This window comes from Oryx dammah, unplaced genomic scaffold (genome assembly GCF_014754425.2).
Source record: "Oryx dammah isolate SB20612 unplaced genomic scaffold, SCBI_Odam_1.1 HiC_scaffold_21, whole genome shotgun sequence".
Lineage (NCBI taxonomy): Eukaryota > Metazoa > Chordata > Mammalia > Artiodactyla > Bovidae > Oryx > Oryx dammah.
The window spans coordinates 76128062-76145754 of record NW_024070205.1 but is presented as its reverse complement, the minus strand read 5'-3'; the positions used below and the strand labels follow the sequence as shown (position 1 = coordinate 76145754).

Sequence of the window (17693 nt, the reverse complement as noted above, 5' to 3'; positions counted from 1 at the left end):
CTGACCAGTATCGATACTCCACCACTTCATGAGTATTTGGGAGGAGAGGGAGAGGAAGCCTGATATTTAAACAAACTGACTCAGATGTCAGAAGACTTAAAGCGTGTTATCTTAAGTACTGAGGGCAGAATCTCCCCATTTTAAAAGACAAATAAAAGCAGATAAATTGTTACAAAGCTGTAAAACACTACAAAAAAGACTCATGGAAAAATTCCTTTAAGGGAATATCACCCAGAAAAGAAATTACAGGTTGTGCTGGAGAGCGGGTCTATCATATGAGAGAGAGGCAGTGTAGCCCTTACCATCATTTGGTACTCCTTGCAGCTCAATATTGGTTGTTTTGGGTTTCTTCTTAGGTGGCTGGGACCCATCTGCTGAAGACTGCCTCTTCTTCTCTGAACTAGCCCCTTCGTCCATCAAGGAGGTTTGGACTGCATCCGGTGGGGGGCCATAAGGATTTTCTTCTGGGTCTTCTACCTCAGGGGCAATGGGTAAATATAATAGAGCCTTTGAATCTTCCAGTTCTTCATCACTATTTGGAACAGGATCAGAAAAGGGATAGGAAAAAAGAGGAGAAAGTTGCTTAAACCATGAACCCTTCCTCTAGGGCAGAATCATCTAACCATAAGCAACAGGTATGGACCTAAACTTTCACGAAAGCCAAGATGGATAAAAGAAAATCAGACAATATGATAAAATCAGTAGTAAAAATAAATGGCATAAAATTAATTACTTCACTTCCTTACGACTTTCTATCAAGGGAGAATGGAAGGGACCTCCTGCACGTCACGGGAGTTAACTCTTTGAGCCTGAAGGCAGACGGGACTGAGGAACAGGGCACTGAGCAGCACACCCAGAGACTGAAGAGGCGGCGCACCGAGGCCTGGCCTCCGGCTCACCTGCTGCAGAAGGCCGCGATCGGGTCCACGCTGGTGACATCCACTTCCTCGTCCTCGGCAGCGTCAGCCCCTGCAGGGCAGAAACACAGTAGAGCTGTGAGAAGAAGTGAAGACTGCTGCCTACATGCAGCTTACGATTTTCATAAACTGAAATCCAGGAGAAACAGAGGAGGAAAATCAGGCATTTCATTTAATTTCGCTGTCTGGGAAATACGTGCTGAACTTCCACCATATGCTAGACCCTGGGAATACAGCACTGCCCCAGAAAGTTGGGAACAGTTTTTTTGTGAAAGCCCCAGCAGTCTAATTGGGGAGACAGACAGAAACGGATAATTTCAGTTCCACAACATGAGTGCTACAATAAAGGCATGTGCAATGTGCTAAGGAGATGGGAAGAAGAAACAACTTATGCAGAAGTTTGGGAAGCTTTCCATGCAACACAATCCGATAACACCAATACAATCCAAAATATCCTATAGTCCTGACAGTCTTCCTAAGACTCCTGAGGCATACAAGTTAAGTGAGGACCGGCACCTTCAGGCTGGAGAGAACTAACTTCAATGCCAATTCCTTGATTCCTGGCACCATCAAGAAGCCCAGCAGTCAGTGACAGTGCCAACGGGGCATATTACGCATTCATACACACAAAGCCCGCCAGATGCAAAGCCCTGTGCTTGTACACTGCTGCTGCTGCTAAGTGAGATATTTATTCTCAAGGTGTTTCCTATTTAGAAGTTCAGAAGCCAAGAGATGAAAATAACAACCATCACGATCCTTTAGAAAAGAGCATCTGAATGCTCATTATGATCTAGCCACTATCGTGAGCCCTCTACACAAACTGTTTATTTCCCACAACCGTAAAAGGCAGTTTTTACAGATAAGGAAGCTCAGGTTTAAAGAATAAGTACTCTGTCCAAGGCAGTCTGACTCGAGTCCATGCTCTTTACCTTCATGCTACTGACAAAGGAATGACAATACCCAACAGCAGCTCAGCACCCAGCATGTGTGGGTGGCTTTGCTAGGTGCTGTATGCAAATCCTCATTAGAGAGCTACTCAAGCCCTAGTAATGCCCATATAAGCTGAGTCAATGCCTTACAAATAAAGATTCTAAAAGCACTATTAAAAGTGTAAGCTTAGAAAAAAAAACTAGACTAAGTGCTGAAATGAATTTTCAGCACAAATTAAGAATGAGTACTAAGTTAAAACAATCATTTTTCCTTTGGGAAATACTATCTGCAATTGAGAAATATTACCTGTCTGTTCAGGCTCACTTTTATCTTCATCTTCAATATCAAACTCTGATTCCCTTTCTTCGTATTCTACATTTTCATCCAATTCTTTGAAGTCTGGTGCAAATGCACTCCAGTTTTCCTATGCCAAAACAAAATACACTACTTAACCATAGGAGAAAGCAACAGTATGTAATCTAGACATTAATGACATAAATGAAAGGCCTGGGCATAAGAGACTCAAACTTCTGAGATCAAATTTGGCAGGTAATAAAAATTAGGTATCTATAGGTTTTACTATCATAAGGCATTTCCTATCTTAAACATGCCATATTATTAACTGCAATTCTTTCATGAACAACTGTCTTCTTTAAAACATTTTTAAGGATTTTAAAGATGATTTTACTTCTTCATTTGGCTGCGCGGATCCTCACTGCGGCACATGGGCTTTCTCTCGTTGTGGCAAGTGGGGGCTCCTCTTCCCTGCTGTGCGTGGCCTTCGCAGCGTACTGGCTTCTCCTGTTGCGGAGCACTGGCTCTAGAGCTCGGGCTCAGAGTTGTGGCACAGCGGCTTAGCTGTCCCACAGCATGGGGGATCTTCCCGGACCAGGGATCGAATCGGTGGCCCCTGCATTAGCAGGTGGATTCTTAATCACTGGACCACTAGGGACATCCTTAATCTTTCAAAGATGTAATTCTGAGTTAAAATGTTAAGTTTTCTTATGACTACACGGATTAAAAATATAATTAAAGTTTTCAAAATAAAACCAAATGCAAAACAGAATCTAACTGAGCTGAAAATAGAACGCACAAGAAAGCTCTATCTCAGATAAGCAACAGAAAAATATACCAGGAAGTACCCTAGACTTTCTCCCTGAAAACAGAGCTAGTAAACTGGCTTTGGACCGAGACCCTCCTAGTAAAGTAAAACTAGATGCACAGAACCATTTAATCAGGTTAGAAGAATCATGTGGAAAAGCAAGTCAATTAAGTAACTTTTGTCTTACTATTTGCAAGGGTCATTGATATATAAAGAGTATCTAGTTTCAAAGCAGTTAAACCAGAAAAATACTTACTACTTGATTTTGTGCCCAGATAGATACCACTCCACTAGAAATGGACGCTATGATGGGTCGAACAGGATGCCACTAAATTTTAATGAAGCAAAGAAAAGTCAGTTCTAAGAATGAATCCAAGATTTTCTGTGTTATGTAACAGCAGCAACCTCCCATCCTACTTACAGCTACATCCAGGAGGAGCTCGCCTCTGGTCCCATGGAGAATCTTCACCAGGTTGCCAATGCTCTTCTCCCAGATGTACAGGGCATGCTGCCGGGCTGACCCTGCCACGATGTACTCCCCATCCCCAGAGAAACAACATTTCTTCCATGGGGTCCTACGGACAAAGAAAGTGCCCAAGGAGAACCAGAACCGGAAAGCCAGGCAACGAACGAGCATGCGTTCATTCGGGTTAGGGCACGCACCTATTCACCAAGTCTTGCAATTTCTGCATGGGTTCAGGCTCTCCGTCTCGGCCACAGGTTAAGATTTCTCTGCCATCATAAACTCTGATTATTCGATCTGCTGTGTTAATTAGAAAGCAACTACAGAAATGATAAAAATATCAACACCAGAGGTTAGAAACCTGTTCCTGTTAACATTTTCCATGACTACCAGTTACTAAGAAGACCACCACAAGACAGCTAACAAATAAGGAGGAGAATGAGTGAAAATCTAAGTAATGGACTAGACTACTTATGTATCTACTTGTCACCTTTCAAGCTAAAATATAACCTCAAGTGAGAAAATGCTTTATATCAGGTACTTCCTGTGTAATCACTGAACCCTATATGTACCAGTATCTGACTAAAATCCAAAACCTATATATTGAAACCAGCTTCCCAAATTTACAAGCTTACAGTTAAATATATATAAATACTTCATTTCTCTGGCTTGTTTTAGTTACAGTACAATATATTCTTCTTAATGAGTTAATTAATATATCATTTGGATTGCCCAAATTGTTAACATTAGAAGTGTTGGAAATCTGTCTAAAATACAACTTATTTTACCACTTCCTTACAGACTTCACTAACTTTTTATGAATTCAAGAGAAATTGAACATGAATGTCTTCTAAGTGTGAACGGTGATTGCTATACAAACTAAAGTGACCATCACTTCTCTTACTGACAACTTCTCTTATTGACAACCTATTTTCTTCTTGTTTCTGTTGATATCTACTTCTAGTTAGGTAACGAAACTTACTAGAAAAACATCTGAAAGAAAGAGGATAAGTAAGTTTCACGTAAGTAAACTGCATATTCAATTATTATGTGAATTCTGTGGTATCATTCTGATTACAACATAATAAATAGTTCATCTCTGCCCAGTTCTTACCATGTGCCAGGCATTTTGGTTCTATGCACAGACCACTCAGACGTCTTTTCTGTAAAGGATGTGAACCTTTTCTGTAAAGGATGTTTACCTGGGAACCTCTGGTAAGATGTGACTGTTGGCTCAATGCAGTAAAATTTATAAACTTAAGAACCAGACAGTAACAGTTTCTATAAATATTTTTTAAATAAACTCTTAAAAAATGTAAGTATAATGTACACAAAAACTGTGACTCTCAATGTATTTTTGCACTCTGCGCACTTTTAGAACTGTCTCTAAAGAGACAGGCCCCACTCACCTCCCCTTCCGGGCAAACTCTATCGACTTAATGGCTGTGGTGTTGCTTGTCCCAGTTGTTACTCTGAAGGAAGCAACGAGATCCTGAGAATCAGTTTTTAGGACCAAAATCTAAAGTTTAACAGAGAAAAAAGTTAAGTAAGTATTCTGACAATTTACAGTAATTAGATATGGCTTCTGTTTTTAAAACTGGGCAAAGACTGGGTGAAAACCTAAGTATCTCTATTCAACTTGCCTTTACCTCTTCAATTAAAGACAATGTCTTAACCTATGTTTAAAAGATGGTGTTTAACATTATCCACAAGAGACACAAAGTGGAAGCAACCCAAGCATCCATCAACAGATAAACAGAACGTGACATATACATACAACGGAATATTACTTGGATTTGAAAAGGAAAGAAATTTTGACGACATGTGCTACAACATGAACGAATCTTTAAGGACACTATGCCAAGTGAAATAAGCCAGTCACACACAAAAAATACTGGGTGAGTTCCAAATTCATAGACATAGAAAGCAGAATGATGGTTTCCAGGGGCTGAAAGGGAGTAAGGAATAGCAAGTCATTTAATAAGCACAAGGTAAGTGCGAGATGGAAAGAGCTGTGGAGATAAATGATGGTGATGACTGCACAATATCAACGTACTTTATACTCCTGAGCTGCACGCTTAAGAATGGTTAAGACAATAAAATGTAAGTGCACTTTACCACAAAAATACCCAAAACACTGCCACTCTCTTAAGTAGCCATACTTACCGATACGACCCAGTCAAAAAGGAAAAAAAAATAAAAATAAAAATGCAGTGGAACTCAAACTCTAAAAAGTTTGAAAAGGATCCCAAAACTTACTTAACCTTTTTTTAAACCTAACTTCTTACTACACAAAACAACAGATTAAAGTGGCCTAAATTATACAATATTTTCAGACCAAGATATCAGACATCTTGTTAACAATTTCCAGTGATGACTTTTAAATTTTATAATTTAGTAATGGCCCTTTATTACTAGCATCCAGTAAAGTCCCTCCATCCTCTTCTAGATCAAATACTCTCTCACCACCCTAATTCCAAAGAACAGAAATTATTAAGGCATGTGAGAACAGGCTGTATTTGCCACTGGCAGCAGGAAGCACACTCAGTCCAGGGATAAAAGAAATGTCAAAGAAAAGAGAACAAGTAAACACGAAACGAGCCAACACACAGGATGACGGATGCTTACTTATTTCACCAGCTCCTAAGCTTCCAGGCTTACCTTGCCTTTTGCATTTCCTGTATAGATATATTCTCCTCGCCTATCAAAAGATGCAACCACGTTCAAATCGGAGTCATCGTCTACGGGCAGAACGACATGTTTGGAATCTGAAAGGGTCAACATGACAGGAGCAGATTTCATGGGACACACGAGAACCTTGTTCCTGTTTAAAAATATGAATAGCACATTGGCAGTTGCTATGGTATCAGAAAGCTGACTCTCTGCCCTTTTTCCCTAATTCCTATCCACTACCCTCATCAACCTATCCAGCCCAAGGATATTTAAAATAGTTGAAAAAGACTAAACTCTAAATTTCTAATAATAGGGAAATGACTGAGTAAAGTTATGGGATCCTACCTTGACAAAACAAAATGTAATCATTAAAAATAAATATGAAGATGTAGCAAACTGGTAAAACTGTATGAAAATGAAAAAGCAAAACATCAGTTAAAACTATGTAAAAATACGTATTTGTGTACACCTAACATAGACAAATGCTTTGTGAGCTAGTAAGTGCTTTGTGAGCTATGAAGCACTATATAATAAGCTTTGAACTTAATGAAAACTTAACTAAAAGAGAACCTAGAGAAATGAAAAATAGCTGTATCTCAGTAACTGAATGGTGGGTAACTACATAAACAGGAGAAGGCAATGGCAACCCACTCCAGTACTCTTGCCTGGAAAATCCCATGGATGGAGGGCCCTGGTAGACTGCAGTCCATGGGGTCGTGAAGAGTAGGACATGACTGAAGCGACTCAGCAGCAGCAGCAGCTACATAAATATAGTTTTTAAAAATATTTTATTTATTTGGCTGTGCTGGGTCTTAGCTGCTGCATATGGGATCCAGCTCCCCGAACCCAGGACCCCTGGCATTGGGAGGGCACAGTACTCGCCACTGGATTTCCAGGGAAGTTCCTTAAATGTAGTTTTCATAATGAACTGTTTCTGGTACTAAAGAAATTCAAATAATTGGGAGAAAACCCTAGGTCAAGAACAGTTATTATACTTATTTCTGTCTTTGCCCATTTCAAAGTTTTAATTATTACAGGACAGTTTTTAATTGTAAACTACTACAACAGTATCTTTAAAATCTATTCAGAACCAACCGAGACAGAAAAATTCATTCATGTAGAAGAGGTTTGAAGAGACGCATGCTTTTGCCTCCTGAAACCTTAAACTGAAATCACCATGAGCTTAGAGATAATTTAGACAGAATCAGACCCACCCCAGGAAAGAATAGCTCAGATTAAACATACTGATCTCGCGGATGATACTGGACTTTTAAGATGGGTGAAGGGAATCGAAACCTCTGGTCGCAGTCGCCTGAAAGGACATCCCACTGTGACACTATGTTATCAGTGGAAGCGCTCACGAGCTTATGACCATCTCGACTCCAGCTGAGAAGGGAAAAAGGGTAACTTAGCACATATTCTAAGTTAAAAATACCATATCACCCTTACAGATAAAAATGCATGAGTCACACTTATTGCCCTAACTGTATGGGTCACCAATGTTTCTTCTTCATTTTTTAAACATATAGTCAAATCTGCTTAAGCTTTCCTAACACTAAGCAATAAATAAGAATGTTTTCATGACATCTTCGTATCTAGCAATAGAAGGTCTTGAGATAACAATTCAAGTGGCTCAGTGAAAAAACAGACTCAAACATTTTAGAAGAATATAAAAATCAGCAGGCCCTTAAGTGTTGATTTAACAAAAACAGCTTTTCTTCCCCTTGAAGGCAGGAGGAGGAGTAGTTGAATTTTCTGAATTTGGCCCTGCAGTAGCACCATCATAGTATAAACTAAACCATACAGATAGGTATCTGTTATTTATAAGAATTAAGAAAGAAATCAATTCCTCCTGCTAAGTATAGTTAAACATCCTGGACATTATACAGAAAACTAAAAAGTAAAGAAGAGCCAGACTGGCTAGGTACTGTAGGATCTGAGGAACAACACAGCAGTGAGATCCTTAGGTTTTCTTTTTGCCTCATATATCCTGGACCAAGTGATGGAGATGTCAACAACCGAGCAGCGTCAATGGGCACCCACAGTGGGCATACACCCTCCCGGAGAGTCAAAGGACAAGCAACAGACACTACCATAGAGATAACACAGGTATTAGAACCTGACAAACATTTCAATGCAGCCATCATTAAAATGCTTCATCAAGCAATTACAAACATGCTTGGAACAAATGGGGGAAAAAGAAATCTCAGCAAAGAAACAGAAGATGACCAAATGGGAATCTCAGAACTGAAAAATATAAAAACTGAAATTAAAAAAAAAAAAACTCAAAAGATGGGTTCAGCAGCCAGTGGAAAAGAGGAAAGAATCAGTAAACTGGAAGACAGAATATACTGGGGAATCTCAACAAAATGGGAAAAAATGCCATGAAAAAAATGAACAGAGCCTCTGGGACCTGTGGGACTATAACAAAAGACCTAATATCTAATATCCATGGCATCAGAGTTCTGGAAGGAGAAAACAGAGTAAGGCTTCAAAGTATCTGAAGAAATAATGACTGAAATTTTTTCAAATTTGACAATATATAAAATATACAGATTCAAGGAGCTAAGCAAACCTCAAAGAAGATGAATTCAAAGAAATCCAGAAATATTTCTGGATCAAGAAGTATTTCTTGAGAAAAGAAATATCTTTTCTCAAGGTCTGATGTTTGAAACAAAAATCCTAACGGTATCTTAGGTAGATATCAATATACATAGAGGAAATGTTTAAGACAATTATACTGTAAACAAGGAAGGGAAAGAGAGGTAAAGGGAAAGTTTCTATATTTCAACTAGTAAAACATCAACGTGAGTAGACTGTGATAAGTTATGTATATATAATGTAATATCTAGCAACCATTAAAAAGCTATACAAGCTATACAAAGAAATAAACTCAAAAATAATACAGATAAGTCAAGATGAAATTCTAAAAATAGGTCAGTAACCTACAGAAAGCCAAAAAAAAAAGAAAGAAAGAAAACAGAGAAACAAAAAACAGAACAAACAAACAGAAAAAGAAACCCTAAATGAGTCTTTATTCAAATTTTGCAATGAATAGGATTTGCTACTTAGGAACTTATAGGAGGCAACATAGTTCCATGGTTAAGAACATAGGCTCAAGTCAGATTTATACTCGAGCCTAGACATTATGACCTTCTAGCTGTGTAGTCTTGGGCAAGTTATATAATCTTTCTGAACTTCAACTTTCTCATTTATAACATGGAAATAATAACAGTATCTGCAGACGAGAGAATTAAAGTTAATGCACATAAAACTCTTAGGCCAACAAGTGCTCAAAAACCACTACTTATATCAGAGACAAGATAAATGTATTCCCAGACCTGACACTCAATGCAGAGAAAGGCAGGAGTAAGCTGAGGAAGTGCGTGTGGTGGGACTGAGCTCAAGTCTGCACACAAAGGGCTCAGGCGCCTCTCCCACCACCTCAACACTCCCAGTCAACAAGAGGACCTTTCTGGGGAACGTGAACCTAAAAAGGAAGGTGCCTACAAACGCTATAACTTGAGGGTTGATAACAAAAAGGCCGGGTGAAGAGAGGCTAAGAGGGTGAGCCAAGACTCACATACACTGTAGTAAGAAGTCATGAGTAAGTTCTCAAAATTAAACTAAGAATATGCATAAGTACTTTAAAATATTAAGACAAATATCAAGAGAAACAAACCAAAAGAATGGAAGTACACTGGGAATGGGAGAAAGCTGGGAAACCGGGAAAGGGAAGAAACAAGGGCCCGCTTCTGCCGCGCTTCCAGCACTGCAGGACAATCTCACCACAGAACAGAATGCTAGGATGGCTCCACTGTCCCTTTAGACCCTCCGCAGTTTACTAACTTTTGTTTTACAGCAGGCTTGTATTTCTGTTATAATAGAGGGAATTAACAACACATTCTTCAGTTCCAAATTCCATAAGTTCAAGAACGAGGGATTCTCATACTTTCTCACATCTGACAATACTGTTTCTTTCCAAAAGACAGATAGGTCTTGGACTCTTAAAGATCATTTTTTCTACCTATCCAGTGGCCCCTATCCAGTGCTTGAATATCTTCTGCAGCGACTGTACGAAGAGACAGCAAGCCCAAGAAGGGCCAGTCCCACTGGTAAGTTCTTCCCTGGGCAGTCCACCCCATCCACAGGCACTCTGCTTGGGAGCTCTTCTCTATTCTAAGCTAACATTTGTTTCCCCATAAATTCCACTCACTATCTACAAATCCTGCTGCTTCTCCTTCGGTCAGTTTTTCTGTGTTGCATACGTCAGTTCTTTAATAGCTGAAGACAGCTATTGTACCTATCCAAAACTCCTCTTGGTGAAATTTCCCTAGTCCTTAATATGTTCAAATATTATACAACAATTAATACATAAAGTCATATTCTAAATGATGCTGGATCAAAGAAAAATGCAAAATGTGTACAATTACTGACCGTAACTCTCATGTATCAATATATTTAACAAAAACCAGGGAACAGTTACGATGCACACATACCAAGTAACACTATACATATGTACACACACACATATGTATCAACACAGAAAAACATCTACCATATAGTAAGTGGAAGAGGAAGCTATAAAACAATGTTTCCATTAAAAAAAATACACATTTACTTGTGTATGTATATTTTTTATATATGTGAGAGATACAGAGATCTTACAGATAAAAGATACATTTCATTCTCTAATTTGGACTTCCTCGGGGGCTCAGATGGTAAAGAATCTGCCTGCAGTGCAGGACACCTGGGTTTGATTCCTGGGCTGGGAAGACGCCCTGGAGGACAGTGTGGCAACCCACTCCAGTATTCTTGCCTGTGGAAACCTCAAGGAGAAGACAAGGGGCTTTCATTTTTTTACTCTATATACTCATATATTGTTTGAATGGTTTAAAGCTCTTAATAATCAAGTCTTGTGACAAAAAATCTTCACTAAGATACCCCACTCACCAAACAAGTACCCATGCGTCCACTGTATGCCAGGCATAAAGCTAGAAGCTGGGAATACAGCAGGAAATGGCAGACAAGGTGCACATATCCACACCCCTTACCACATTCCAGGGCAGATACTCATGAAACCACCGTGTGCAGTAAAGTGCAACAGGAGACACAGAACTCTGACTCACTGCATTTCCCTCAAATCCTACGCTAACACCTCCATCCCAGCAGGAAACCTACGGGTCATCAGCTTACCTTCTCTACTTCACTCACACCCCTTATCTCATCAACGCCTATGCCCTCTACTTTCTACCATCTCTCACATCTGTACCATTCAGCTACATTCCTGCTGCATCCATCCTCGTCCTCTCTAACCCAGACCACTGCACTCCTATTTTCGTTTGCCATCTTCCTTCCCACCTGCTGCTCTAGAGATCCTTCTAAAATGAAAAGCACGTCGTGTCACCTTTCTTCCGACAGAGCTTTAACGGCTGCACAGCACCACCAGGGTAAGACTTATGGGCTGCTCGGAGCGCGGCTCCCTTGGCAGCTGCGCCACCACACCTTCCACAGCACGATCCAGCGAACCTGAACCACCGCGGTTCCTCCTGTTACCATGCTCGTACCCAGCTGGCATGCTTTTGTCTGTGTAGAGCTGTCTGCTTGGAGTACAACTGGGAAACACCCACTCATCTTACAAGTCTGAGGTTAGAAATCACCTTATCTTTGAAGCCTTTTCTGACCACTATTCTTCTCCAATACAACTGATTATTTCCTCCTTTGCACCTTTGCCTCCACTAAATTTCAAACGTAGTTCTTATGTAGGACCTACAAACCTTTAGTACTTGTTTCTGTCTCCCGCAAACCCTAACTTTTACCCTAAATGCTTAAAACAATATCTGGTACATAATTCACATTCATTGTTTGCTGAAGAAACGACCGTATGAGAGAAAAACTTTTATGTGCAAAGACACTGACAAAACACTACATAGCAGAGAAACAAAAAATGATTAAGCAAATTATGGTTTATCTACCAGAAGATACACAGCCATTAAAAAAAGTTTTTAAAGGCTACACAAGCAGGAAAACGTCTGGTGTTAATGAGGAAAAAAGCAAAATATAAAACATGGCACACAAACTTTGCTTTTAAAAAATATATAGTAACAAATCAAAATATTTGTAGTAGTTATATCTGGGTGGTAAGACTATGGAAGATAAGTCTTTCTCCTTTGTATTGCATCTGTATTTTCTTTAATTTTCTAAATATTATAATAAAAAATATGAATAATTTAAGTGGCAGCACTTCTAAAATTAGATTGTGATGATAGCTGCACAACTCTGAAAATATGAAAAAGTGAAATGTACATTTTAGTTGGGTGGATGTTACAGCATGTGAATTATACATATCTTAATAAAGCTGATAAAAATGTACGTATCTACTTAAATCTTTATTGCAAAAGCACAATAATAAAAAAGAAATAAAATGCAAAAGAACTAGAAAGGGCTTAAGAAATTATACAGGCCAGTTCTCTCATTTTACATTTTAGAGAAAAGTTCTGGCCAAAGCTGCTAGTTCATTAGTGGCCAATACCAGACTGGGATTCATGCCTCCTCCCAAACCAGTGCTTTATAATACCACTGCTGCTTATATTTATGCCAAAGGAAGTATGTTAGCTTAATAAATCTAGACCAGATAAGGTGTTTTTGATCCCAAGCTCATTTAAAAGAACTGTTGCCCCCAAATAAAATTTTCGGAAAGAAATAGTCCCTGAGAATAAGTATAGAATCAAAGGGAATTTATTTAATACCAGATTTCAGCTCAATATTTTTGATAGAAAGCCTTAATAACTACAATTCAATGAAGGAACAGGCATGTTTGTGATCACTACAACTGCTGTAATTCAAGAACAGGACAAAGCTGGACACCTGAACTTTCAAGCTTCCCTCCTAACCAAGACATTTCTATTCTAAATAAAAAGGTTAGTATCACAAGTAAGACTACAGCTGCAATCTACAAATGTCTCATTTCAGTACTGCAGTATTCTCAGACAAAGCCTGACACTGATCCATATTACAATGAATTTCTCCCCACAAAAGTGCTCAACATCAGCATGAGTTCAACCTTTCTACAAGCTATGAGAAATTATGTTACTAATGGAAAAATACTCGGAACTTTAAATATTAAAATTTAATCTAATGAGACTGGCAGTTATACAGTTACAATTCATCCCAATTTAATTCATATTTAATACATTAAACTTTAAAACTCCTTACCATAAAGAACAGACTGGATGAATGTGTGCACTAATTATTTTAGCAATGCCTCTTGTCAAGAAGTCCCAGATGACGATTCGACCATCATTACAGCCAACTGCAAGCAGTGTGCCCCACCTGTTAAAGGTGCAAGTCAGGGCCATGCTGATACAATCCAAAGTTCCATCAGCTTCCTAAAAATTAAAACGAAGGTAAGAAATAGACAGTAATTCCCAGATATCCAAATCATTTCTTAAAAGTTTCTCTAACATCAATGATACTTCTTTTGAATTTAAACTATGATACATACCAAAATAATCTATGTGTGTTCTTTTATTTATTAAACTAACCAAAATGAAGAAATACTTACAAAAACTAAAAGAGAATTTTTAGAGACAGATGTGACCAATCCTTTATATTACTACTATGACTTTATACAAATCTCCAGAAGGCAATTAGGCAAAATAAACCAGGATTCACTAAGAGTTATCTTATTGATCAAGCAATCATAGTTCTTGAAATTTATTCCAAGAAAGATAATCTATTAATAAAACAAAACCCCTAGGAAAATCAAATAAATTTATATTAATATCAAGCCATTTAAAAACTCCAAGCATTACAAAATATTTTTACATTTTAAAAAGTAAAGCACACTTACAGTAGACATATTATTATTATGTAAAAACACTGATCAAAACTATAAAAACACACAAAAAACCACATTTTCATACAGGTGACAGTACGGTTTGTGAAAAATGCTTTAATCAAAGTCTTTTTTAAATTTAAAGGGAAATGAACTATAAGATTTACAACATTGAGATTTCCAACCAATATGGACTGTCTACTTTCCACCCTGTTCAAAATTAAACTTTAGTTATTTCTATAGCAAAAGATCATCACACTTAATGCTTCTATTATCAAAGAAAAAAAAGATGAAAATGTAGTCTTCACTCTACTCAAACATAAAAGCTAGCGAGTTACCATGTTTCTAAAACCACAATATTATACTCTTACCTCTGGATAATTCTGCCCAAAGGACTCTGCAACAAAACAAAGAGAGTTGATGGAACATGTGCAACATACCAGGAATCCTACAGCTCACCGTGTACAGAGTGGCCTGCAAAGTGTGGGTGGGGGCCTGGGGCTTGTGCAGGGACTCCCTGAGGTCACACTGATTTTCATTATCACACCAACATGGCACTTGCCTTTTTACTCTCATTATCTCATAAGTTTACAGATAAGTTCTACTATGCTATTCAAGCTGTGAAACACTGTGAATACAGAATCCAGACAACTTCTATCTGGGCAAACATTAAACAGGTTTGTAAAAATGCAAAACAATACCTCTCTTCTCACTGAATATTTTTTGTTTGAAAATAGTTATTTTTCATTAAAATGTTTTTAATGTAAACATGTAACGGTGTGTTTTACAGTTATTTTTGTATAACAAACTCAGTTCAAATCAGTCAGTCAAGTTATCTTAAATCCCAACTACTCTCTTAAACCCTTCACTAACAGCAGTCAACCAACAGGATTCATCCCCAGTCCAAACAATAGCACTTAGGCTATAACATAATTTGGTAGTTGGTTAAACGCAAAATTTTCTATATTAATTTCTTCAGCAAATAACATTTTGTAACACACATCTCTGAATGTCTGCATTTATACATTAGTGTAAATTTTTAAAAAAACTATTATTCATGTGTAAATGCCAAAATTACACTTGCTGTGGTTTTTCCAGTAGTCATGAAAGGATGTGAGAGCTGCACTAAAAAGAGAGCTGAGTGTCAAAGAACTGATGCTTTTGAACTGTGGTGCTGGAGAAGACCCTTGAGAGTCCCTTGGACTCAAACAAGATCTAACTTGTCAGTCCTAAAGGAAATCAACCCTGAATATTCACTGGAAGGACTGATGCTGAAGCTGAAACTCCAATACTTTGGACACCTGATGCGAAGAGCTGACTCATTTGAAAAGACCTTGATACTGGGAAAGATTGAAGGTGGGAGGAGAAGGGGACGACAGAGGATGGTTGGATGGCATCACAGACTCAATGGACATAAGTCTGAGTAAACCCTGGGAGTTGGTGATGGACGGGGAGGCCTGACGTGCTGCGGTCCATGGGGTCGCAAAGAGCCGGACGTTGACTGAGTGACTGAACTGAACTGAATAAACTGAACTGAGTAACATTTTGAGCTACAGTATGATGATACTGCCTGCTTGTCAGAAGTTTGTTTAATGCAGCAACATCTTTATCAATATTTACTTATGTTATTACCTAAATATTTTATTACAGTGATATTTAAACTATACTCTTAGAACTACAGCTCCAATAAAGCTGTTTACATTTAGGATATCCAAATAAGATTCCATTAAAAAAAAAAGACTACTGTTTTTAGTTTTTGACCATATGATCCAGCAATTTCACTCCTGAGTATATATTTGAAGAAAATGAAAACATTACCTCAAAAAGATTCATGCAACCTAATGTTCACAGCAGCATTATTTATAAAAGCCAAGATAACAGAAGCAACCTATCTGCCCATCAACAGATGAGGTGTAAAGAAGCTATAGAAAGTGTGCATATATATGTATGTGTGTGTTTATGTGTATACATATACATATAACAAATAATATATTTCTCAGGCATAAAAACTTCACTTTCACTTTTCACTTTCATGCATTGGAGAAGGAAATGGCAACCCACTCTAGTGTTCTTGTCTGGAGAATCCCAGGGACGGGGGAGCCTGGTGGGCTGCCGTCTATGGGGTCGCACAGAGTCGGACACGACTGAAGTGACTTAGCAGCAGCAGCAGGCATAAAAAAGAATAAAATGCTGCCATTTGTTACCAGTGGAGAGAGGGACAGACAGAGGACAGGGAGAGAGGTACAAACTCTTGTGCATAAAATAAACAAACTCTAAGGATATATTGTACAGCATGGGCAATATAACCAATACTTTATAATAACTTTAAATGGAGTATAATCTATAAAAATATTGAATCACTATGTCGTATACCTGAAACTAATGTTGTAAATCAACTGTACTTCAATTTTTTAAAAAAGACATCTGATTTTTAAATATCTGAAAATAAATTTTATTGCATTTTATCCTTTATAAAAATTAATAGAAATCTAAACAGTGAAAACATTAAAACTAGTCAAAAGAAATCAGGCCTTAAAATTAAGAAAACTAAAAGACGAGTACGAAGCTGAACAACTGCCCCCCGCCAAGAAAGGCGATCATTTTGATTTATCTAATACTTTAGTCTGATTGCATTCAAATATTAAAGACAACAATGAAATGAAAAGCTGAAACCAGATCAAGATAGGCTTTTTTTGAAAAAACCTTTTTAAAATTACTGAAGTAATACATGTAAGTAATACAAATATGTGTAATTAAAAAATGATGGTTTCCTCCTTGCAACCCCCCAATTCAATTCCTGGGTCAGGGAGATCCGCTGGAGAAGGGACAGGCTACCCACTGTAGTATTCTTGGGCTCCCCTGGTGGCTCAGCTGGTAAAGAATCCGCCTGCAATGCGGGAGACATGGGTTCGATCTCTGGGTTGGGAAGATCCCCTGGAGAAGGGAATGGGTACCCACTCCAGTATTCTGGCCTGGAGAATTCCATGGATTGTATAGTCCATGGGGTCACAGAGTCGGACATGACTGAGCGACTTTCACTCCCACTCACCAAGGTAAAAGCTTCCATATATTTCTGTATGCTTATAGAAACATTAACATATTTAAGGTTTCTTTCCTAAATAAAATACTATTAGGTTGGTGCAAAAGTAACTGCAGTTTAGAATTGCTGAACCTTGCATTTGATACTGGAATACATTCTTAAATATGGTTATGTTATACCTCATTTTAATGCACATTTCTTGTTTTGTTTGTTGCTAATGACATCACTTGCTGTTTATTTTATATTTATTTTAAACTTGGGAAATGACGCTAGACAAAAAGTAAATTCTAGCGATTTTCTCATTCAAGTTCATAAAGCAGCCAAGACAACTCACAACATCAACAGTCCATTTGGCCAGGAACTACTGGTGGACATACAATGCCAGCGGTGGTTTAAGAAGTTCTGCAAAGGAAGATGAGAGCCTTGAAGATGAGGAGCACCGTGGCGGGCCACTGGAAGCTGACAAGCGCCAAGTCAGAGGATCATCAAAGCTGCAGTTGCCAAAGAGCTTGACAATGACAGTCGTCCAGCGTTTGAAGTGACAGGAAAGGTAAAACAGCTCGACAAGCTTCTTGCAGCCTCGCAAGAGGACTGCAAATAAGGTACAATCGCTTTCAACTGTCTCCTCTTACTCTACGCAACAACGAACCATTTCTCGAACTGCGATGTACAATGAAAAGTGGGTTCCACAGGACAGTGGGCAACAATCAGGCTGGACTGAGAAGCGGCTC

The 17693-nt window shown here is 38.4% G+C and overlaps 1 protein-coding gene across 4 annotated transcripts in view; it reads right to left on the bottom strand.

Moving 5' to 3' along the window:
* RBBP5 (RB binding protein 5, histone lysine methyltransferase complex subunit) overlaps window positions 1–17693 on the bottom strand; it is a 39325-nt gene that overhangs the window by 8999 nt on the left and 12633 nt on the right. For all 4 annotated transcript variants that reach the window (XM_040262986.1, XM_040262989.1, XM_040262987.1 and 1 more), the window contains exons 2-12: window positions 14294–14319; window positions 13301–13473; window positions 7331–7471; window positions 6074–6236; window positions 4822–4931; window positions 3613–3732; window positions 3371–3524; window positions 3206–3277; window positions 2154–2271; window positions 900–969; window positions 303–532 (exon numbers count right to left, since the gene is read on the bottom strand). In XM_040262986.1, coding sequence (XP_040118920.1) covers window positions 303–532; window positions 900–969; window positions 2154–2271; window positions 3206–3277; window positions 3371–3524; window positions 3613–3732; window positions 4822–4931; window positions 6074–6236; window positions 7331–7471; window positions 13301–13473; window positions 14294–14319 — 1377 coding nt within the window. The remainder of the gene's footprint in view (window positions 1–302; window positions 533–899; window positions 970–2153; window positions 2272–3205; window positions 3278–3370; window positions 3525–3612; window positions 3733–4821; window positions 4932–6073; window positions 6237–7330; window positions 7472–13300; window positions 13474–14293; window positions 14320–17693) is intronic.